General features: G+C 37.3%; 1 protein-coding gene across 3 annotated transcripts in view; it reads left to right on the top strand.

The window, feature by feature from the left end:
* HGF (hepatocyte growth factor) overlaps positions 1-10,862 on the top strand; it is a 56,795-nt gene extending 45,933 nt beyond the window's left edge. For 2 of the 3 annotated variants that reach the window (XM_056516419.1, XM_056516418.1), the window contains exons 14-18: positions 1,093-1,167; positions 1,771-1,917; positions 2,590-2,696; positions 4,565-4,710; positions 6,784-10,862. In XM_056516419.1, the coding sequence (XP_056372394.1) occupies positions 1,093-1,167; positions 1,771-1,917; positions 2,590-2,696; positions 4,565-4,710; positions 6,784-6,954 (646 nt within the window). In that variant the 3' untranslated portion in view covers positions 6,955-10,862. Of the gene's footprint in view, positions 1-1,092; positions 1,168-1,770; positions 1,918-2,589; positions 2,761-4,564; positions 4,711-6,783 lie in introns of those variants that run through there. The other variant, XM_056516420.1, reaches the window with a different exon arrangement.
* The last annotated feature ends 13,898 nt before the right edge of the window (positions 10,863-24,760 follow it).

Below are 24,760 nucleotides of genomic sequence, written 5' to 3'. Positions count from 1 at the left end.
TCATGGAACCAGCTCTAAATTTGCTCCATGCTTAAATGAGGAAATAACGTTTCTACGTGTACTAATGAATCTTCTAAAACAGATGATGAAATTCTGTATAACATAATATGTAATGCAAACATAACATGGAAGAACATAGTTATACTGCTGACTGTGATATTTTTATAATATAACAAGCTAGAATCTACATTTTAGAAGACTCCAGCCTTTTGGATCAGATATTTTGCTCCTCAAACAAAATATTACTAAAAAAAAAAAAAGTCAAAGCTCTGTGTTATCCTGTCTGTGAACTCCACATATACTCTGGTATCCATCCAGCAGTTCTTTACAAAGCTTTGAACATTTGTGTGATTTGAATTTATAAATTGTGAGATTTTAAGTTTTTCCCCAAATTGCCGACAATTCTGATTCACTTTCCAAAGAGCTACAGAAAATAAATGTGATTTTGGAGGCACAAAGAAGGAAACTAATTAATCTGCATTCCACAGGAATTTTTTTAAGAACTGTCATGCTTAATTGCTTTAATTTTACTTGATATATTATGCTTCAGGTTTTCTATAATCACATGTAAGATGTCATACACTGCAGATTGTTTCCAACTGAAGTATGTGGGGACACAAATCTCCTAGGGCTTGTAATCAAATAGGAACTCTCCACCTTGAGGTCAATGCTTTGAATAATACTTACATGAATAATGACCAAATGTTGTTTACATCTGGTGGCAGTTTGGGGATTTGCTTGAAAGTTTCAGTCCAGTTCCTGTTACAAAGAATTGCCCTTTTTTTTATTTTATATTTTAAATTAGGTGTCTTATTACAAATTCAGCTTTGAAACCACGAAATGAACAGAGTAACTGAATTTGTTTTTCTGGTTTTTGCACATTGGAGTAAGCTCTGCAAAGTGATGTTGCTGTTAAGTGTTGAAACTGTAGAGCAAAGGGACAGAGCAAAGTTTCCACATGCTGTCAGTCTGCCACATTTCACAAGCAAATGTGTGAGGAGCAAACCACTCTAAACTTTTTGGCTATGTAGAAACCAATACTAGTGTTTTGGGGGTGTTCTTAACCTTTTTTCTTTTCTTTTTTTCCTCCAGGAATAAGCATATCTGTGGTGGTACTTTGATAAAAGAAGAGTGGGTGCTTACAGCAAGGCAGTGTTTCCCTTCTCGGTACAGTAGTCTGCAACTTTGCAATATTAAAATACATCTATTTTCGGGAACTTATCAGCACGATGCTTCTTCAACTTGAATGCAGAAGTTTTTCCTCCTGTTTGGCTTTAACACTGCTTTTCTGATATAAAAGGCCTGTGGGACCTTGGTATTTTCTGTTATTGTTGCTGTAAATCTAAATAGCCCTGGCTATTTTACGTGGAAGCATAAATAGATTTTCCAAGTGTCATGGTTAGACAATTGCCTCTTTATGAGAATAATGTCATGCTTCTGCTTAACTGGACAAAATAAAATAGAAAACTTGGGTAAATCTAAAAAAGTTCAAAGGTTCATACTGTCCAAGGACTTAAATGTTTGGATTCTATTATGAAAAAAAAAAAAAAAGATTTTAGTAACAGTTAAAGATAAAATTATGTAATGGCTTCAGGCCAAAACCTTACATCCAAGCATGTTGATTTTGGAATAGCAACTGGCAGCATGAAGCCATTTCTGCTAAGGAGCATTAGTTAAGATCTTCCAGCATAATCATATTAAGCAGAGTTTTTTAGTTATTCTATTTTATTATACAGTCAGCAAAACGATAACCAACTTTGCCTCATTTAGGTACAAAGATTTGAAAGACTACAAAGCCTGGCTTGGAGTCCATAATATCAAAGGAAAGGGAGAGGAGAAGCGTAGGCAAGTCCGAAATATCTCCCAGTTGGTATATGGCCCTGCAGGGTCGGATTTGGTCTTACTGAAACTTAGCAGGTCAGTAGCTGTTATTGTGAATTCTGGGACTTTCATCTGCTGGGTGAGATTCTTCCTAACTGAGATTTGCAGGTTCATTGCTCCAGTATCTCCAATACTACAGATGCTGTCTCCATGGGTTAAACTTCCAACTGAAAGAAATTTCACTTGGTATATGCAGAAATCCAGCAGGTCCATCAATGTTACTCAGAAAACAGATGTTACTGCTGGGAAGTCATACCTACATTATTCTTCCTGTTAACCATGTTTAGATTTGTTGGGAGATTTAAAGAAAACCTACAAACTAGTATATAATTTTAATTTATAGAATAAGCACCAGATTGTAGCTGAGATCCTGAGATCCTGTGTATATACAAGCTTTCAAAATTTCTCCACATTAACAAACCTGTATAGCCAAATGAAATGCCATCACTACTTACTTTTAAGATTAAAACCCAAGTTAGATAGCATAAAAGTGATGACAGCATTTCAAGAATTTCATGACAGTTGGCAGTTGTACTACAAAAAATAGGTAGAATCCATCACATTCTTCAAAGACAGAAAAAAAAAAGTAAAAGAATTGGCACAGTTTTTAATTGCTGTGGTCTATAGTAGACTTAATGTAATTTTTAAAATATATTTTAGAAGGTTAAGTAAAATCCATTATATTGAATATTTTTTTCCTCTTTTCAGACCTGCTATATTGACAAATTTTGTAGAAATAATCCGATTGCCCATTTCTGGATGTACCATTCCAGAGAAGACCAGCTGCAGTGTTTATGGATGGGGATACACTGGATGTAAGAAACTATTTTTAAAAACTAAATGAATACGTTGACAACTTACTTCCTCTTGTCATTATAGGTGAGGCTGCGGGTATTGCCTGATGCCACAGTTTTCCAACACTTCTTGTTAAAATATAGATTTGTTTTTTAAAAAAATATTTGTAAATCTCTGAGCCTTTTATCCAAGTTAATTTAATATGAAATATTTTCCAGTAGTCTCTTCTATTCTGTTGTTGTTGTTTCAGGGACAGGCAAAATGATTCAAACATTTCAAAGAGTGAATTAGAGAAAAAGACTAATCTACATGTAAAAATAAAAAAGCAAAATTTCTCTGCAGAATGCTAACAGGGTTTCTTGACAAACCTTTGTTCATCTACTTGAGCAGTTTCTTTCTGTAATCCAAAGCAAGCCCCTGTGGAAAAACTAATACAGAAACATGAAATCAAAGTCTTTATTAACATACACAATAACAGTGAGCTAGGGATGCACAGGCAACCCCAAGTCTGGCATTTCCTAACTTTTGAGTGCTTGACACTGCAACCTTTCAAATGTTTATTAAACACAGTTTTGTGTGAAGAAAATACAAATATGTGGGAGAACAGACATTTATTTAGTCTAGTAAATGCTATATCTGGCTAATTATGTGTTGATAAAAAGTTAATAGCTGCCAGTTGACAATAATTACTCCAATATTTACTGTGCTCAAATGTTGTTTTGCCACAGACCCTGAGTAAGCAGCAGAAATATACTCACACTGTCCTGGAAGCAGAGCAGAAGCTAGGCTGGAATTCTGAGGCTGTCTTCCTCGTAGCCACTACTCTGCCATTTCTTTGTGGGTGGCAATTAATCTGTACCAGCCCTCTCCCAAATGACTGCCTTTGATGTTCCCAGCATGCCCATATTAGCCATCCTCTGGGGGCATCTGTCTGGGGGACAGGGACATCAGGCTGGAGCACAGCACAGCATCACAGGAAAGCTTAGCTGAAGAGAACTGATAAGGAATTTGCAATGCTGTGGAGTTATGTAATACAGTAAATACATAACATCTGTCATCTGAGGACTTTGTACTATATTTTTTGCACTACTTATTATAATCCTCACAGAATCCTGGTCAGGGAAGGAAGGAGTGTTACATCCATTTTTTTTTCAAGAAAACAGGATAATAAGTCAGTGGAGGGCAAGCTTGGCATTTTCATTTGATGGCTGTGCAGAGAATGGGCAGGTCCAGACCCTTTATTTATCTTTGCAGCTTGTACAGGCTTGTCTTTCAACATGTAGAACAAGAGTAAGCTCCACAGGGCTCCTGCTTCCTGACCTTCACACTGATGAATGGAGATTGCACAAGGCTGTGGCTCTGCCCTTGCAGGCACAAAGTCATTCAGGGTAGCTGAGCCAGCACAGAATGAGAAAAACTCCACTCTGCTGCAGTATTTTTCAAGTCACACGTCCTTCCCTAGGCCATGGCAGGCACTGTTACACATTAACTCATGTTTAAGGCAGGGAGCAGAATCCTCCCTCCACTGATGAGAGTGATAACATTTCCAGGCTCATTTTCTCATTTCTTTGATGACTGGGCAAGTTGGTGGTGAGCTATAGAGGAAGACCAGTTACCCAGTCCTTTAGTCTGGTACTAAAAACTTGTCCAGATATTCTCAGACATGAACAGACATGAAAACCAAAAAAATGTCTGGCAAAACCCATTTGCAGAAAATATAAGAAAATCAAAACACAAAATCCTGATAACAGTGGGGACAGACAAAAATGTGAGTTTCGGAGAGAAAGTATAATGACTGAAATTACATGAATAAGTTTTTTTAGACTGTATCTTGAAACACTTTTTCCCTCTAAAATACAAATGTTTTTTCTTTTCTTTTCAATTGTAGTAGTTAACTATGATGGCCTTCTCCAAGTAGCAAACCTGTTTATTTTGGGAAATGAGAAATGCAACCAATATCTCAAAGGAAAGATTACTGTGAATGAGTCTGAAATCTGTGCTGTGGCTGAAACCATAGGTGCTGGGCCTTGTGAGGTAAATATTGTATTTCCTAATACATTTTTAGGACCCTGGCTATTTCTTTCCCCCCCCAAAAAAAAAATTACTATTAGTTTTTTTAATAATTATTCTCATTGTACTAAACTTTTGCATTGGAAAATTATTTGTGTTACAAGTATTCTTTTTTATGTCAGAGTGCAGAAATTACTTTAACTTCACTGTGCACCACACCATTGTAAGATTTACAGGAATCTTATATATAAACTCACATACTAAAACACTTCACTAGACTGAGACAAACTTGTGCTCTGTTTAAGAACTAAGAACAAAGGTGGGCTCTATGGTAGCAGTTGATTGAGTAGAAATCAAAGGCTAGAGGAAATGTTCCACCTTGTTTGGATGAGGTATTGCATGCAAAGTACCTAACAATCAGTACTCAACAGAGGTGATACAGTTATGAAGGAAGGAGAAAGATCCAAAAATGTCCTGAGGTTTTTATGAGTCAGAAGGCTGGAACATTTTGGTCTCCTGAGCCTGAGCAATATATTGATGAGGACAGGAGGACTACTTCAGTGATTGTATGGTTGTTTTGCTTAGCACTAGTTTTGATGATGGAGAAAAGACATCTGAGGAGAAAAGCTGTAAATAATTTATTACAGGAAGATATAATTTATTTTTTTTTATGGAAAATCTGACTGCGTATATCTAGAAGGAGGGAAGCCATGAAAATCATTAAGTATTTATTATCTGGAATAGACTTGTTGATTTCCTAATACTGACATTAACCATGTAGTAAAATTTTCCCTACCCAAGGGTACTACCCAGCCATGGGGAACATAAAGCTGAGGCCTCTTCCATTTGTTATTAATATTCCATGGGATCATTTTTTGTAGCAAAGTATTTTCTTCAAAATAAAATATTTAATTGTAAATGAGGTCTTAGACTTGTCAAGGCTTATAAATGAAACATCTGCATGGGAGTCTGCTGGGGATCCTGCACTTTGTTTTCCCCTGCAAGAAGAAATGGAATGAATTAATATTAGCAATCAGTCTTAATCACAGAGCAGTTTCCTGCTCCCTAAGTTCTCCTTTGAAGCTGCTTTCCTTAGCAGAGAACAGGCAGAGGAACAAAATCAGATTGGCAGGTGAAACTTCACTCCTGAAAGTGTTTTATGAGCCACTCTGATGGCGCTGACATAGTTCATTGTTCATGTGGGAACTAGTCTGCCGTCAGTCAGAAAAAAATCCCAAACCAAATAAAGGTCAAGCATTGTTGTTTCTCTGGTGATCCAGAGAGAATGCAATGCTAATTGTCAGCTTTCATTTTTTGAAACAATACCTCACTATCTGAGAACTTGCTGTCTAGTTTTTCAGCAAGTTTGCTGGGTCCAGTCCACCTTTAAGCTGGGTAGAAACTGCAGCATCTATGTTCAAGTCCCAGATCTATGTAATTGTATCTAACCTTGATCTCAGTGAGTCATACTCCACATTTTCATATACTGCATAAACTAGTGTATAGGTGTCTTATTCATTCATAACAACAAAAAAGATCACTTTAACAAGTTATGTCTCTAAATAATGCTTTAAAAATATTACCTTTTATTACTTTTGTTATCCCCCCCGCCTATTAGTGTGTACAGTTGTCATTATAGGGCCTTGTAAGATGATTGACTGAAAGAAAGATAGTAACCTGACTTTGTCAGTAGTGTTTGATGCAAAGCCTTTCATCATAAAAAAGATGTTTATCTGTCAACTCACACTCTGCTCATCTGGTTTATATTCACATGAAAAAAAACATTAGGCTTGCAGGTAGCTAAAGAGGTGAATAAAATCTGTTAGTCTGAAGTCATTAGAATCACATGTAAAGATGGATCACAGAGCTTAATTTGCACAGAAAGGAACAAAAGGTCAGAAGCCAACTCTGACATTGTTTCTCATAAGTTCTGGTTATGAAAAAAATATATATATTGGAAGTTGGTTTATGTCCTATGGCAAGAATACTCTTGCCTGGTGCATCCTGCCATCCCCAAAAGAAACCATTCAGACAGGTGGGAGCTGTGTCTTGAAGCATTGAGAAGTGACACTCACACCGTTTATTTTTTTTTCCCAGCGAGACTATGGTGGTCCTTTGGTTTGTGAACAAAACAGGCTGAAGATAGTTATTGGTGTCATAGTTCCTGGCCGTGGGTGTGCCATTCGAAATCGTCCTGGGATTTTTGTCCGGGTCTCATATTATTCCCGGTGGATACACAAGATTATGATGACTTACAGAAAACCCTGAAAAAGTCAGTAACTCCCACTGAAAGATTTTGGACAACATGTAATTAATATGTAATATAAAGATCAACAATTTTTTAAGTACTTGATAGTCAAGTTTGTTGAGTTCTTTTAATATTTATGGGTGTTTTTGGTGTCTTTTGTCTATCAGTGTTGTTTTATAAATGTTGGAGTGACTTACAGTATATGCAAGTATGGTGACATATCTCCTGAAGATACTTGAATGGATAAACAATTTTGCAAAGACATTACTGGATGATAAATGGTTTTGTAGAAATACATCATATGATTTCCTTAATGCTGCTCTTCAGATTATCTTAGAAGGAGAAACAAATTATAGTTCTACTTAACACATCTTATTCTTTCTATGAGCCATATATTTCTCTTCATATATAACAAAAGCCCTACTGAGAGATATATGCATCTGTCAAGGACAGCATTTATGATCATATTTTTGTTTCCCCCTTATAAGAGGTCAAAGATTTCAGTATTTTATTAAAAATAATATCTTTAGTAAGTAATCGTTTCATTATTGATGGACTTTGACAAGCCTGCCATAAGCAGAGTTCTCGTAGAAGTCACTACTCCTTTCTTTTACACAATGCTTACAGACTCCAGTTCTGCACTTGGCTCCTTCACTGTATATGTGGTCCTCTAACAGATATCTCAAACCCCATTTTGCTTAGCAAACTATTGATCATTTCTTTAAAGTTTGACCCCGAAATAACTGTGGATTTTCAATGCTAAAGACAGCATTTCATATGGTTTGAAAAACTAATCACTTTGGGCATTAAAAGAAATTTAAATCAAATATGCCCAAATCTTTCTAAACAGACAACTATTAAAAATTCAGTTGCTTCTAGTTATCTCATGAAACTCTGCATTTACAGCAAAGAAAAGAACAGGTGAATCTAGTACCTAGCTGAGAGACTTAAGACTGGGAAAAGTAAGTTATACATTAATGGTTTTTCAGAGACTTCAGAACTATAATAAAAACTTAACTAGATTCGGATAAAATTCTATCTTTTGTATATTTCCTTTCAGGATAATAAAACAATTGCAGAGATTGATATGATCTTGTATTTAATATGGACAACATCATCTATAGTTTAGTTGCTCTTTTCCTGCCAGTATATAAGACAATCATTTTCTTTTAGGCTGACAGGGAAAGGGAACAAAAAAATCATCATCTATGAAACATGCTTGCTCTCCTGTAAGCATTTAGTTTTATGTCTGGAAGTATTGTACAAATATGTTGTTATAAGTGGCACTGATTACCCTTTTATTTCTGGAAAATTGATACTACATATATCCAATTGTTAGTTTTACTACTGTACATGTAATTGCATAAGTAACACCACTGTTACTTCACTTGTGACTGTGTAAATTGTAAATGTTTCCAGTTTGGTCTGTGTTTCCCACCTAACTGCACAGCCACGAGGCTGACACCGTGTGTAGACGTACAAAAGGACATCTCATGCAGAAGATGCAGGGTTGAATCCTGCCCTGTCAGAAAGCAACCACTTCAGGGGAGATGTCTCAGGAGACAGGCCTTGTCTTGACCCACCAAATTTTCTTCAGCAGTGCACTTTGACTTCAGTGGGACTCAAGTATGCTGACATCTGGTGAGCTGGATGAGTTTCAGCCCAGGCTTAAGCGTCTTGGCGTGCTGAGGTTTGTGTCACACATCCAGCGGACTCTACTGGCACACAGGAAGAATTGTTTCAGCAAGCAGAGCTTCTGAAATCCCTCCCCATGTAAATAGCCTCTTTGGACAAGATGTGACTTCTCTGTACAGCAGATTCAAGGTTGTGGATGCTATGCAGACAGTCTGTCTCAATCTATGCTGGCCACCTCTGAAGGCTTCACGCTCCCTTTGGCCTCTCTCTTACCAGGCCTAAAGAGGGCAGGATTTAGCCTGTTGTATCTACACTTAATTATTGTCACATAGATGAAAAGTGTATTCATACTGAGCATATACTGACCATATCTTATTGAAAGGATTACATTTTTAAAAAAGACTTTTAAGAAACTCCAAGTGAGTTTTGTTCTCAGCCACAAGTAGAATGTGGAAAAACATACAATTCCATGTTCACTCTTCGTATTCTAAGAATTGTTATGTGCTCACTGTATTATATTTGCAGGAATTTTGTTATGTCTATCTAAAAAATTTGAATCCTAAAATATTTTAGTTATAAGCTTCTGCTGTGCAGAAGACTGTGATTTTTATATATATATATATATCATACACACACACACACACACACACACACACACACACACACAAACATGATAAAATTACTGTTTTTTGTTAGACAATGTGTAAGGATTTTTACCTGTTTGTTCTGGGCAGTGCCTCAGTAAAATAAATTCTGCAGAGTTGATGCTCCAGAACTTAACAAGTTTGTATGCACTTGCTTACCAGGTACTTTTGCTCTCCCTATCTCAGAATGGAGGGCACCTGAGATCCTGAAGAGCAAGGGAAGAGTAGAATAGAATAATGATATGTGCTAATGAATCTGTACTTCATTTATTCCTGTGAATATTTCTTGTTGGTACCAATGGTACCGTACCAGGCAACTGTTATAACTACAGGACTCTCTTAAGAAAGGACACACTATAGATATTTTTTCACTGTTTTAATATTTTTCTTTCTGTTATAACAAGGGAACCTGATCTAGTGCCCATCTAAATTGCTGAAAAATCTCTTACTAACTTCAGAAGGATTTGAATTTTACCTCATAAATATTTTTTTTAATCAGATAAGAATAAGGGGTACAGAACCTAAATTCTAAGGACATTCTTAAACTCCACTGAATTTCATTGTCATTCTCCTTGCTGTATCTAATCCTTTATCTCTGAAAGGTGTAATATCTGGATATAAAATTTTGGAACTAAAACCTAAGAGCTGATTTTGTGCAACTGAAGTTAGTCTAACTTAATCACTATTTTCTTTGGGCATTAGAACTGGGTAACGCTTCTTCCTATTATTAAAGAAAACATTTTTCCCCTGAAAAATTTTCCCTCTATCTCTTTTTTTCTCATAAAGCTCATGACCCTCAGAGAAAAATGTAGCTCTCAATTGGGAATGTACTGGTCTAGATTTGTGTTGCTACTGCTGAAATCTTTTTCTCTAGTTTAAGATTAGAATTCTCTGAGACATTCTACAATCCCTTCCTGCAGGTAAGGCCAATGTACTTGACAGAGCTACTCACTTGAGTTAGAGCTTTTCAGACAAGGGTCCAAATATATTTCTGGGGGTCAAAATCTACTCAGGCAAAATGTCCCTTGAATTCAGTGAACATGACTGTCAAAAGAGAAGGGTCTAAGAGTTGTTCAGTGCTTTTCCACGTGGATCCTTGTGCACAGATTCTCAGCTCCAAGGCAACCTCAGCAGGAGTTGAGGCTTTGTCATCATCCTTCTGGAAAGCTGGTTGCAAACCAGCTGAACCCCATGAGGACTGTGTGAAGCATATTGGATTGGCTATTTAGCTTGTCTCCTTATCAATTATTTTCTCCCTCCCTCATGTGCACTGGTATATTACTGTTTTTGAATGTTGGGGCTGCTGGCAGGAACTGACATGGCTTTTTCACCCTAAAATTTTCCAGTGTTCCTTTTTAAACATACATTTGGGCATTTATGTATGGTGTTTTCTTCCATGGAATCTAACTTCAGGGAGCTGCCTGTGGAGTTAAATGTATAATAAAGTATTTTTTTCTTATTTAAGTGGGAAAAATAATGCTCCCATTAAGTAGAAGTTGCTGAATGCCTAATGAAAAGGGAACACTGTGGTTATAACTTGTAATACAAATCTTCTGTAATTAACATCTTCATTAGTTAATAAAGTTGGTATTTTTGTAACCTTGTTTACTCTTATTATTCTTAATAAAGTATTTTATAAAAAAACCCAACTTAATTAGCATTACATTTCTTATTGAAAGAACAAGGTCAGAACCCCACTGCATGTCTCCCAGTTCCAACTCCAGTGATGGATTTTAATGGGCAAAGTAAGGAGGACCTGTCTTTAAAGATCTTCTTATGTCCAATTGCAGAATTGAAAATAAAACAAAAGAAAGAACCAAATACATGCTGATCTTGTTGAGACTTCCCAAGACTTTTCTGAATGATTTCTGCACTGAGAATTGTCTAAGAATATTACTGTGAGAGTATATTTGCAGTGGAAAGGATGTTCTCAAGCTAAACATAAATATTTTCCAAAAGTTTTTAGTTTTTTATAATTTCAGTATAAGCAGCTTGGAATTTGACTTATTTGTATAAATGCACTTTACACTTCTGGAAAGGGCTCCCCTCTCAGTATCATTTGATACTACTGATGATACAAAAGATGATGCAAAGGAGAGCAGTAACTTGAAACAAACCTTAGTGTGGTTGCTGCACTTAATACCACAACCAGCCAGCAGCTACCAGAAAAGGAAATAAGCAATACCCTTACTAACCCCACCAGATCAGTGCCAAGTACTGTCAACCTCCTATAACATCAGAGAATTCTGGTGAGTTCAAATAAGGGACAGTAAGTTCATTACTTCTTTGTAATTATCCAGCTGAAATTTCAAAGTTGTAAGCATTTCTGATTCTGTGATTTATATGATTTAAATATATTTTGCTCCAGCTATATCCAAAGTGAATCATTTTTCAAGTAAACTCATATGCAGAGTGTTTGAAGTCTGGTTCTGAGCTTTTCCATGGCAAACATCCCTTTTTGTTTTGTTTTGTTTTGTTTTGTTTTGTTTTGTTTTGTTTGTTTGTTTTTGTTTTGTTTGTTTGTTTTTCAAAAAGGGGGTGTTCTAATCAATGCATTAAATCAATGAATCCTGAAATCAGTGGGAAGCTTGCAATAACTTCAACCATAAAGGAATGCTTCCAAAGTTATAAAAATCAATAAATAGTCCATATGTCAAAGCAATACTTTGATATAGCTTTACATTCAGTTTCCAGTATGTTCAGGTGACCTGTGTGTCTTTCTGGGAGCCATGAGAATTAACTGCTTGTACAGCAATTTGCACCCCAAAAATCTCCAAAGGGATATTGCCCATTCTGTCATGGCTTTATCTTTTGTAGCTGCAGGAACACTGTAATCTGCAGATGATAAATGATGGAAACCCACACTGATGCTCACTGCTTGTGATCTGCTCTGTGTTATTTAACAAGCCTCATGTAAACAGAGCAGCCCATTTAGTAGGGCTCAGTTGTGTATTTACCCTGCCTTCAAAAGCACCGACTTCTGGACAGCTATGTTCCTATAAAACCCACGTGCAATAAATAGGAAAGAAAACAGCTGGGAGGGAAAAGGCAGCCCATAAAAACATTAATAACAAAATAAGCCCTAAAATAAAAAGGGTTTGGTTTTTTTTTAATGTTGTCTATGTTTTTAAAACATAGGATATAGGGTGTGAAAAGCTGCAATAGAAAAGCTTAATAGCTAAATCTACTTCGCTTTGTTGAGAAACTTGGGGAGATGCAATGACTTCTCCATATGGTCACAGATGATGCAGGAGAAGTTGTGCTTCTGTGTCTGAGGTCCTGATCCTGCTTGCATTGAAATCACTGTCAAAACACTATTTTAAAACACTCTTTAGCCCAATCTAGGGCTAATGGATATGTCCCAAAGCTTCCTCCTGAACCCTTTGGACCTTGTCAGGACATTGTTTCTGATCCTGAGTTAAGGAAGTGCTCAGGGCAAGTTCCAGATTTTAATGAGTGTCAGAGGGAGAAAGTATACATTTTATTTCAGAGCTGGGGATCAAAGTTCAACTGCAGACTATCAAATTTGCTCAGAGTCTAACTGAAGATGAGAAATAGTTAATTTACTTACTATTCAAATATTGTTCATTAAATAATAGCAATAAAAACAACAATTTTATTATTATTATAAATTATTAAGAAGAAGAACAACAACAACACTCTAAAACCCCATAATGAATACAGTTGCTATGACTGTAGCTTTTATACAAAAAAGAATAAATTCTTTGGGGATAAAACTCCCCACTAGAGTAAAAATATGTTCCACTTCAGAGTCTAAGAGATGTCCTTTGCTTGAGATATCTCAAGTTTTGTCTGTTGAAGCTAGCGTTGACCTCAATTGGGTTATTCAATATTTTACTGGGAGAAAAGTTATATAGAGGACAGTGCAATTTATAACAATTTATCAAAAATAAGGTGAGAAACACAATATTAGAGGTATATATTGGATCAGATGAGGCTGATGTAAAACACAAATAAGGATACAGTCCTTCTCTTCCACAGAAAGAAGTTTTGCCTTCAGCAATATTTGAGTCTATAGTATTTAATTCAGTTCATATTATACTGACTAAAAAAATTCCAGATGGTTTTCTTTTCTTGAGGATCAGTGTCAGCATTATACACACAATGAGCAAATATGCATTTACATCAACATTGCTATTGCAAACCATGTCAACAACCATCTCATGTCTTGGGAGTAAATATGCCATCTGCTGTTCAGCCTTGTGTTTAACAGGGCTCTCCTCACAGAGCAGTTACAAAACTGCCACCACAGAACTCCCTCCCCATTTTTTTTAAATTTACTTTTTAAAAATTTTTAATTTTTCTTTTTTTTTTTTAATGGAATCACAGAAAATTTGCTGTTCACAGAGGTGTAAGTTGTGGAAGATCTGCCTTATGCATTCACTTGAAAGCCTCTGCTTTCTATTTCTGTGCATCCTCACAAGGCAGATGAGTCCCAGTTATTGCCCATCCTTCAACTCTTTGAACCCTATTTTCTATTTCTGTTGGCAGAGTCCCCACATGGCCACACTTTTTTTCTGTTGTATATATTCAGAAAAAGTCCACAAAATACCTCTGGGAGGTGAAAAATCATTACAGCTCAGCCTCCAACTATGTGCCCTGATATTCCCAGCTTGCCATCACATACATTAAATCATGGAAAGGGATATTCTAGTATGCTAGATGTCTTCTACACAGAGCCTGGGGAGGTGCTCCACAGCCATCTACACCAAACCAGCCATGTGTGGCTGAGTGCTAGAAGCACACAAATTGCACATGGACACAGAAACAAGTGCACATCACACCCACCCAAATGCACATAAATGCCTTCACAATGGTATTTACTGACTAATTAACAAATTCTCAGTCTGCACACAAACTTCAGGAAAAGGATTATAACCTGGGGGTTTCCTTGTTCCAGTGCTGTGATAACTCAAGTGCCTTGGTACAGGAACAGGACAGTGAGATAAAGAAATCATCCTACCAGGACAACTCACCTCACTTTCAAACTAACCAAGAGTAACAAGGGGAAACTTAATAGTGCCAGCCAGAGATATGACTTTTTGATATCCTGATCTGGCACATTTGTGTGACAAACATTTGTAGTGTAAGCCTGAGGTGGAATAAAATCTTATGTACCTCTTATCCTTTGGCCATGCTCTGGATTAGCTGGATCCAAACCAATCCATTTAGTTCTGCAGTGATTTTATGTTTGCATAATCTTTTTGGGTGTGTGTGAGTGCCCATGTGTGCAGAGACACACGTATCTATTCTTCCTGGCAAAATGTACAAGCTCTAGGATTGCTTTTTATTGTTCTGGAAGTAGACAAAGTAGTTCTGACTAATTCTCAGACATCTGTGCTCTAGTTTTTGCACATCAGTTTAATTATAACCTGCATGTGAAAGCCCCAACCTTTAGAAGTTAAAAAGTTCAGCCTTGGCCTTTAAGATGCTCAGACATTTCAGGGAATCAGTGCTAACCACTTGAATCTACTTCTAATTGAAAGAGTCCATGGACCTTTGGAGATCCTTCTACATGGTTTCTTTTTCCTTTCATTTCACTTTAATTTTTGGTACCACCAGAGGCTGGCCTTAATTTTACAGCTGCTTTAACAGCAAATATTCTTCCTGTAGAAACCTGCTTCCTTACCAGAGCTTATTCTGGGCGGTTATCCTTATTAATTTGGCTAGGAGTCTCTTCTAAAGCCCTGTTTTCTAAGGCTGACTACTAACTTTGTTTTATTTTTCATTTTAGCAGAGTTGTATTTGCAAGAGTTGTGTTTCTTAATCCCCTTTGATGTTACTTATTGTTAGCAACTTTTTAGATCCCTAACACTAATCCCTAAATATTAACTCCTTTAGCTTTCTATGTAAGTTTTTTTAAGTCCTGCTTTCCTGTCTGGTTTATACATATGCTTGGAAAATAAAAGGAGTGGAAAAAAAAAGGCTTTTCAGTTTTCTTTAACTGGCCTTTGCATGAATGCTGCTAAATTTTCTTATCGGTACTTTTTCCCATCATGACATGCAGATCTTACCAACCCAGTCTGCAGGAACATGTCAGTTTTATTGGTATGTTTGACAGAGACCAGGCTGGTTTCCAACTGAAATCCATTTGTTTTCCCTCCAGCATGCTTGCTCACCTCCCCAGGCTCACTCTCTGTGTGGCTTCCTCCAAAGAGGTATTTTCCTGCCTGTTTGGGTATGTATTGCACATTGCCTTTCAAAATTGGCAGCAGAGTTTCCTATCTTCCCCAAATTCCCCTGTGGAGGCTGGACTTTGCTTCCCATTTCCCTCTCAAATTCTTCAGGAGAATAAAATACTCCTTACCTTTAAAGTGATTTCCAACTAAATGCAGGAAGGAATCAGCGAAGATGATGTGATCTTGGATAGCCAAAGCTTACAGGGAAACACCTCACTTGAGGCAAAACCTCTGAATGTGCTTCCCTGATAAATATTTAAATATAGTCTTGGCATTTCCATATTCCTCTGAACAGTTACTCCAGACACTTAGGAAAAGTCTGTGAATTCTTTACTTGGATTGGACATGGTGAGGCAGGGGTGTTCGCACAGGCTGCTGCAAAGAATGATCCAAAACACTTCTCAGCACTGCTGACAGACAAGGTCTCCTATTCTTTTTCTTCTCTACTGGGTTTTCTTGCTTATTTTCTTGTTTGCCTTGTTTGTTTGTCTGGTACTTTATTATTCTATTTTAACGCTGACAGGAAGAAAATAAACAGGGAAGAGTAGGGCTGGTGGAAGTGTTGTGTTTGAACTGTCTTCTGGGTGAGATTTATGGTCTGCTAAGGACAGCTTTTTGGAAAGTTCTCTTCAATCCTTACTTGGCAGTTTTTTCGGCCTCCTTTGCTGTCTGAAGACACTTCACTTTCTCTGTTTGGAAAGAGCTTTGCTCATTATCTTCTCTGTAAGGGTGGAAGCGATGAAGTCACTTTGTGTCTCTCTATCTGTGTCCCTCGGTGCCGACTCAGCAGCAGCACGGAGCACTCACTGCAGGACATTTTCCTTCTGCAAAATCCGGGCCGAGGGGATACTGGAGCAAACTTGTATCGGAGAACAAAATGCAGCAAAGGCACGGAGCAGAGTGGCATTTCTACATTTGCCTCACTCTCTCCAGAGACCATGCCAAAGACAACTGTGTGTGTGAGAGCAGACAAAGAAAACGCACTCTGGAAAAAAGAAGAATTGTTAGAAAAGACTGCTGCTCATACAGAAGGCTTTTGATTGCTCTGCAAGATGCGCGTCTGCCTGCACATGAATAGTGAATAGATGCCTGGCGTGAAACAGAGACATTCTGCAGAGACAAATGCGAAGGTTAGGGGCTGCCCTCCGGGAATTTTAGGTGAGAGAAAGCAGCACAATAATTTTAGGTCCCAGCCCATAGGGAGTGGCCACTGAGGAGCTTGTGAACCACATGGCTTCTGACCACAACCCGTGAGCCATATTGTTTCAGATATCTTTCTTTGAAAGATAAATCTAAGAGAAGAAATTCAACTTTGAGGGAAAAATTTCAGTGAGCTCTGCTAAAAAAACTCAGCAGCACACCACTGATTTCCCTGAGATCAGCCCATTGCACATGGAGCTGGTTTGGTTTGGTCTGGTTTTTCTGTTTGCTATGGGGAAACTGAAAAAGTGGCCTAAACCAGTTTATGTCTGTATCTGAATTTAGCCAGTCTTTTGAATCCAGCTCATAAGATGAAGATCAAGGGAAGAAAAGGTTTTTTTATAAAATGTTCTTTTTCAGGCCACATCCTTCCTATCATTTTCCCAATTTCACACATTCATTAGAAGAAGAAATGTACTCATGCAGAAAACAAACCAAGCCCTCCAAGTGAGAACATATAGTGTTTTCATTCAAAAATGCTTCTTTTAAGGCACAGAGTCTATAAAAACCACACCAAGAGAATACTGTATTCTGTGGTCATTTGTTAGTAAAGCTGACAGGAAATCAAAACTGAAAGGATTCTTCTGTAACTGCCAACTTGCTGTAATGGAAGCCAGGGGAAATATATTTATCTGTTTACTTGACTAAGAAGAAAGAAACCAAAACATATTTTCCTCCAATAGTAAAAGGAGATTAGACTGTTACTAGTCACTTGTGTGCTAGACTTCCCTCCAGGCCTTTCCTAATGTTTTGTCTCACATTCAAAACAAATAAAATTTGAGCTCTGAGGAAAAGAAAACATTTCACAGATTATAGAAACTAAAAAGATCTTTATGTACCTAACATTTCACCTTATAGCCTAAAGGATATTGCCCAACACTACACGTTATTGAGAACCATAATTCTGTAGAATTTTTTGGAAACAGATTTTGTGCCTGTCATGTGGTACAGAAATGCATCTGCAAAGGAGGACAAGTCATTTAGAATATGACTCACTAGGCTTGGTTTTCCCTCCAAAATTAATTTTTATTACACTGAAATTAATAACAAGAAACATAAGGGATCTGGTTCCGTCACCTTGCTTAAGACTGGACAATCTTAAAAGTCTTCTCTCAAAACAGTTCTGGACTTCTTGTAATGGATGATAAATCAATTGAATCATAAGATGGGGCTACTACCAATCTGATAATAATGTCATCTCTGCAGTTAGATCTTTGTAAAAAATAGTTTCATGATAATGTGAAGAATAAAAATAGCATTCAATATTCCAAGGTCAGGCTCAGCAGTCGATTTTGCCATTGTTACATGGCTCTTATGATGCAGAGCTGCCATAAATTTCTTCAATTAATGTATTTACAGAACTTTTCCACTGCCATGTAGCAGTCAAAACCAGATGGCAAATCTTGTCACAGATATTTCATTTGATTAATTCTTCTGTCTGGGCAGATGAAGTGCAGTCTGTCAAACCATGAAGATAAATAAAAAATTAAGTTGTTTTTCCTAGAGACAGCTAGTTTGGTAAAGCTTTGATAGCTGGAAGAGGGCAAGAATCAAATGGATTTTTTTTCTAACCATGGATATTTACCCTAACAGGGTATCTTTGATGTGAATCTTAACATAACTCTTTTTAGGCTGGTTGCATGTGGGAAATCAGTCAGTTTATAGTGTGTAAGAGTTCCACCAGATAAATAACACATTAGGCTTTGCCCAAGTCTAAAAATCCACAGCAGGAACCATCATATTTGTAGCACGAGATGACTCTGCACGTTACCACCACATATCACATCAACAAGTTTTGCTGTGGTTTTGTAGACTTTTCAAATTCTGCCATAATGTTCAAAGTGCTGAGAAAGAATCTCGTGCATAAACATTATTCCTAGACACTGAATATACCTATGGAAAATCTGTGAGAACAGGTAGACTGTAACTTATGATTTATTTAGCACCCTAATGGGAAAATGAACAGATTATGCTGTAACAAAGCACTTAGGTTTTCATTTGAGACCATAATTCAACATATGTTTAACTTCAAGCATAAATTTAAGACCCATTGACAAGTGCCTACCTTTGAAGATGCAAATAATCCAGTGAATTTATAAAGCATTGTGACTTTGGCTGAATGTGGACAAGGACACCAGTTAGGGATGAGATTTGTTTATACAGTGCCTAAGACAGGAGCACCATAAACATTAAAAAAGACTTCCAAAACTGACATTAAAAATGTTAATGGTTCTCTTTAATTCCTCTTCTCTTTTCCAAATAAAACTTAAAATGACATTCAAAGGCTCAACAATGGCAACTATATGGGAGAGAACACATTGAAATTTACTTCTGATGTAACCATGGTTTGTGACTCCTGTGAAAATAGATGTGGTGCCATGGTTTAGTCTTCAGAGTCTTATTAGATGCCTTATTTCATGTCTTTGTGCAGTTGAAAGGTAATGCAGGGACCATTTTAATATGGTTGCATTTTAATGGCATTCCATCCAATTACTTCAGAATCCGTGGGGAGCACCTCTAACTCGCCTGTGCTCTGGAGCTGAATTTAGATTTTATATCTCTTCAGCATCTTTTTTACTTGTCTAGACACATCTCTTAGGATTGAGAATTACAAATGACAGATTGTATACCAGGCCTGACATCTATGTGATTGAATATAGAGATATATTTATAATATGATGATAACTGTATCTGATACGTGCTTCATCTAGGATCAGAATGAAGCCTAAAACATTCACAAGTGGCAGGGTCAACACCCCTTTATGATTACATTACAGAATAAAATATATCTGTATATGTGCAAAAGCACCACATCTTGGCTTTCCAAACTTTTGCTTCCATAAATTAAACTCAGGTCTATCCTCAGAAGGCATGAAAGAAGGTTTAAAAATGCTCAGAAATTATTTTTGAAGTTCTAAAAATAGCTAAGTCACAAGAATTGCTTGATAAAGCCAACTGAATTATGTTCAAGAAGTTATTCTACATCAATTAGTAAAGCTCAATTCCACATTTCTGCAAGCAAGGCAATTGCTTTGAGATTAACATGGAAGATTTGTGGATTAAAACTAAGTGTTAATGACAAGTGAGGATTCACATGGAAAAACTTGAGGACGTGTTCCTCTTTAGAGGAAAAGTAAGTTCTGAAATAGTCCTTTGCAATCAATATATGCATCAATTTTATTATTATTAAAATTTAATTCCTTTTAATGCTTAAACTAGAATTTATTTGAGTTGTATTCGGTTTTTATCTTTGCCTCTGACTGTTCAAGATTTGTTTTATCTTTCAATGTCTGTTGAGACCCTGAGTGCTCTCAGGGACCCTACTATCCCTGCCTGTCCCTGGCACTGCCCTCATCCTGCTCATAGCTCAGGACCCCCCTCCAGTCCCAGGAACTGCCATCTCTTGTCCCAGGTTGTAGGATTCTATCTCCACCTGTCCTGGCTCATAACTCAGCCTACCCTCATTCCCTCAGAGGTTCCCCATGTCCAGGGCTGGGGCTGCCCTGCCTGTCCCACTGCCTGCCCTGCCTTGCCCTGGCTGTCCTGACACCTGGCCCCTGGCCCATGGAACCACCATCCCTCCCAGCACCACGATAACATGCATTCTTTATTTTTAAATAATTATAATACCTATCTTTTCTTCATTTCTTATTATCAAATTGTGAAGAAATCTGATTCTCCTTTCTGCTGTGGTCAAAGATTTGTGTCTGTGAAGAGGAGTCAGTCAACCTAAATTACTTTGTTTGATATGACAGGTCCTCCACATCTTTCCCCCATTCAGTAAGTTTTTCAAAACTTTCTGTTTTTTCAACTGAAAATTTTTAACTTCTAAAGGACAGGCTTTGTATCAAAATTAATGACTGCTCATTAGAAAGTGTTGGGGGAAAAGTGTTGCTTGTAGGTAGAAGGTTTCACTTTAGAAATGCTCTCCTTTCACACTTACTTTTAATCTTAATTCAGGAACAATTTTAACCAATTCTGATGAAAACACTTCTTTTGTTGGTTTCATGACCCATAGATAGGGGTTGAGATGTTCCATATAAATTCTCATCAAGCTGAGCAAAGACACTGGACATGTGTCAGGGAACACTTATGTTTTATTATATAGTTGCCATAACCTCAGCAACCAGCCCACTATTTAGATTGAAAAGATGTTGGTTAACTAGCCCTTAGATCTTTACAATACACTTCCACAAGAATGGAGGCAAACAAGCCCTTAATTAAGGAGACTTCAGTAAGTTCTCAGCTCCCACAATAAAGTCCTCAAAAGCTGCTGGCTCAGAAGCCACAGCACACCAATATTCAAGGGTTCTGGCTAACAAACCACAACACCCTGCCACAATGTCCCCAGTCCTGCAATAAAGTCCACTAGGAAGTAGAGGGTAGAATATGGTAGAATTTTCCCCAGGCAAAGCAAGGGAAGAAAACAAAGAGTATGACCAACATACCAACAGCTGCTGAATTGGCCATACTGTGTGGCTGCCACCACAGCTGGGGTTGCAGGAACAGAGGAAGAAGAGAAAGAGAAAGAGAAAGAGAAAGAGAAAGAGAAAGAGAAAGAGAAAGAGAAAGAGAAAGAGAAAGAGAAAGAGAAAGAGAAAGAGAAAGAGAAAGAGAAAGAGAAAGAGAGAGAGAGAGAAAGAGAGAGAGAAAGAGAGAGAGAGAAAGAGAAAGAGAAAGAGAAAGAGAAAGAGAAAGAGAAAGAGAAAGAGAAAGAGAAAGAGAAAGAGAAAGAGAAAGAGAAAGAGAAAGAAAGAGAGAGAGAAAGAGAGAGAAAGAGAGAGACAGGGAAAAGAGAGAGAAAAAGAGAGTCAAGGGGGATGATCTACTGCTTTTTGTAGTTAACCTGCACTTGCCACTTATGTAAATTAGACTTCTCACACATTTTGTTCCTGCATTCACAGCCAGCCCTTCTCCAATGAGTGAGGTGCGGGGAAGTGGACAGACCCCCAGTTTCCAGGAGCAGAATTTGGATCAGAACAGCACTGCCCCACCTCTGCAGGACCCTCTCCTCTGATCACACACTTCCTGCAGCAATACTCAATGTGTGAGATAAAACATGCTTAGGTCTGGCCCTTTACAGTTGAACATCAGTGCTGAGTTCAAGGACACAACTTTGCTAGAACTCTATTAATGCTTCAAAATGCTCTACAAGAAGCTATTGCTTTCTCCTGAGTCCTTACGAGGTAGAAAGGTAATTGGCAGATATTTGCCTTGATTTCACTGCAGAAAACAAAGGTGATTCCATGCTTAAAAGATTTATAAGATTTTTTGTTATTCCTAACTACTTAGACCAAAAATTTTGAATAGGATATGAGCCATTGTGTACAAAACTTTGGTGCATGAAGCAATATATCCAAGCTGAATTGAAAGCGTAAGGGAAACTTTAAAGAGGTAGAATGCAACCAACATTGAAAGTTGGCAAAGATGTTACACAATTTAACACAAGCTGTTCCTCTCTAATATCATAGTGACAGTTTCATATAAATGACATTTCGTGAGTAATAAAATGACAAATACATCATTAAAATTAGAGACAGATTGCTAAATGGATTAGACTGCAAGTATCTTGGTTTTTTTCCTTATTCTTCCACATGCATATTTCATCTTGCTGAAAAACTATATGCCAATGTTGTTCATATTGCCAGACCTTAAAATGAGTTTTTAAATTCATTCAGTTCTACCATGAAACAGCTCTTTGAAGAGAGGAAATTCAGCACTAATTTTTTTAGTATCCTTCAACAAACCACTCCCAAACTCTTGGATGTATGAAGTGTCTGGCACACACAGGGCCTTGTACATGTATCAAGGAATTGCAGAACAATTAAAGGGTCTCTTGTTAAACATTATTTTTCAAAAATAAAATCTAGTTTAGTACAGGTTAGAGTATCAAAGGCTGTTGCAAAGCTTGGTTGCAAAGTATATAAATAAAACATTTGGGGACTATAATAGGAACCAGTCAAACCACATCCACACAGGCAAATAGTATGCAAGATGATATAAAAAAAACCCAAATAAAATAGACTCCTCTCATAGAGAAGCTAAGAGGCTGTCTATATATATTTTTTAAAAAAATAATGAGAAAGCTAGGACATCTAACATAAAGAGAGGTAGGCAGAGTTTCATAACAGGTTGACAGAATCCTATGGCAAAAAAAAATACAATTTTCTTTTTGGTTTTGGGCTCATTAATATTATTTGATGGATTATTCATTGTAGAATAATTTTGGAGCAGTTTCCTAGTCTTATTTTAGTCCTTTGGGAGTGTACTGATTTTGGGTCTATTTTCTTATGCCATTGCATGTAGACTTGAGCTACTTATCAAGGGTGGCTAGAGTACGTCTGTAGGCAATGCAGTAATATTAAACAAGGTGGTGTTTTGTTAATAGAGGAACTGAAGAAGTTTGATTTCCTATGGATGTTGCACCCTTAAATATTTTGCTCTGTAGCAACATGAAATTTGCCTCACTGAACAATAAAGAGCAGTTATGAGAGTGGTCCAGAGCTCTGCATGTGCTGAATCATAATTTTTTTGAGACTCTTACCCTTTATTAAAAGTGAGTTTTGTCAGAGGATTCAACAGTTAGGGACAGACAGATCAGCAGACATCTGAACCATGGGGGTTGCCCATGAGCCAGAAATGAACCATCACAGCAAAGCAAGCCAGCAACCCTTGCTGGAGGACAAACACATTTCAGCTCCTGGAGCATCTGACCTAGGAGGAGAAGATGAGGGAGCTGGGACTGTGCATATGTGATTCTGTACTCCTGTTTCCTCAGGAAACTCATCTAAACACATATATATGAAATCATCAAAATATCTGTGCAGCTGGTTCTCATTTATTCATTCTCATTGAGCAAGTAATTTTGCTTACTAAATGCTACTCACACATCCTGAAAACCCCACCTCTTGTAGAAAGTTGACAGAGAACTCTGGATTTGTTAGAAGTGCCCACGTTTCTCTCACAGTGATTTGTTAGCCAAACTCCTCTTTTATGATAACACTAAAATACCTTTTACTGGGGAAACTAATGGGCATCTTATCAAACAACCTTCTTAACAGTGTTCCAGTGGGAACCAGCAGGGAGTAATTTTACTGGACACAAGAGAAAAGAACCAAATTACCTTTTTTTTTTTTTCCCCCTAAACTTTTTCTCCTGCAAAAACTCTAGAATTTATAAATTTGAGTGGTAATTGCAGCCTGTAAGAGTAATCTTAACTTTAACTTGGCACTCTGATGAATTTGCAAGCTATTAAAAGGGATGTGGAGATTCCACCAAATTGACCATTAGGAAGTATGTACATCTGATACAAATCAGGGTTATTAGTGGCTTGGTAGTTTCCACTTTTTGTTAATGAACTGTGGAAATGAAAAATTGGTAGACTTGGCCAAGGCATAATGTTTATAATAATCTTCAGGATCGCTCTGGTCTTGGATCTAGCTGTACAAAACTGTACAAAATTGTCTTCATGCCAAATCACAAGTGAGAGAAACAGTACTGGAAAAATGTTAAAGAGCCTGGAAGGTACTGAGTTACTCTGGTGAAGGACTAAGAGCCCTTGGCTTCAGCTAAAGCAAAGATCCACTCAGGATGAGCACCTCACTCTGTGAAATAATCTTCTGATTAAGCATGTGCTATTTCCTCCTCTCCTGAAATGAGTGTGTGCACATGAACATCTGTAAATGTCAGACAAGTGATCTGCTGTATTGAGCAGTGTCACTTTAAACCTGTCTAATGCATGTCCTATCTTAGTAAAGATACAGATGCTTTCTGTGGTCCTATAAAAATGTGCATTTTAATGATAAATGGAACAGTTTATAGTTACAATTACTCTTTTCTCCTTTGAAGCAGGAAAACTGGCAATCCCTTATCTAGACTTTAGCAGGTTGAGATAAACCTCGATAGCAAAAAGTATCTGGATTGTCAGAGCTTTTAGCTACAGTAAACTGCTCAAACTAAAAGCAGCTGTTAGTCAAAAAGGAACAATACCCATTCATTTGTTAAGATGTTCTGTGGCTGGGTTACTATTAATGAGTTTTTTATGCAGACAAGACTATTGTAAAAAGTCTAAGTTACACATGCAGACACTCATGTGCCCAAACATGCACATGCAATGATATAAAACACACAGAGTTTGAAGAAATCTT

Source organism: Oenanthe melanoleuca, chromosome 1A (assembly GCF_029582105.1).
Source record: "Oenanthe melanoleuca isolate GR-GAL-2019-014 chromosome 1A, OMel1.0, whole genome shotgun sequence".
In the NCBI taxonomy this organism is placed as follows: domain Eukaryota; kingdom Metazoa; phylum Chordata; class Aves; order Passeriformes; family Muscicapidae; genus Oenanthe; species Oenanthe melanoleuca.
The sequence above is the reverse complement of the archived record's forward strand: the minus strand, read 5'-3'. Positions and strand labels throughout refer to the sequence as shown.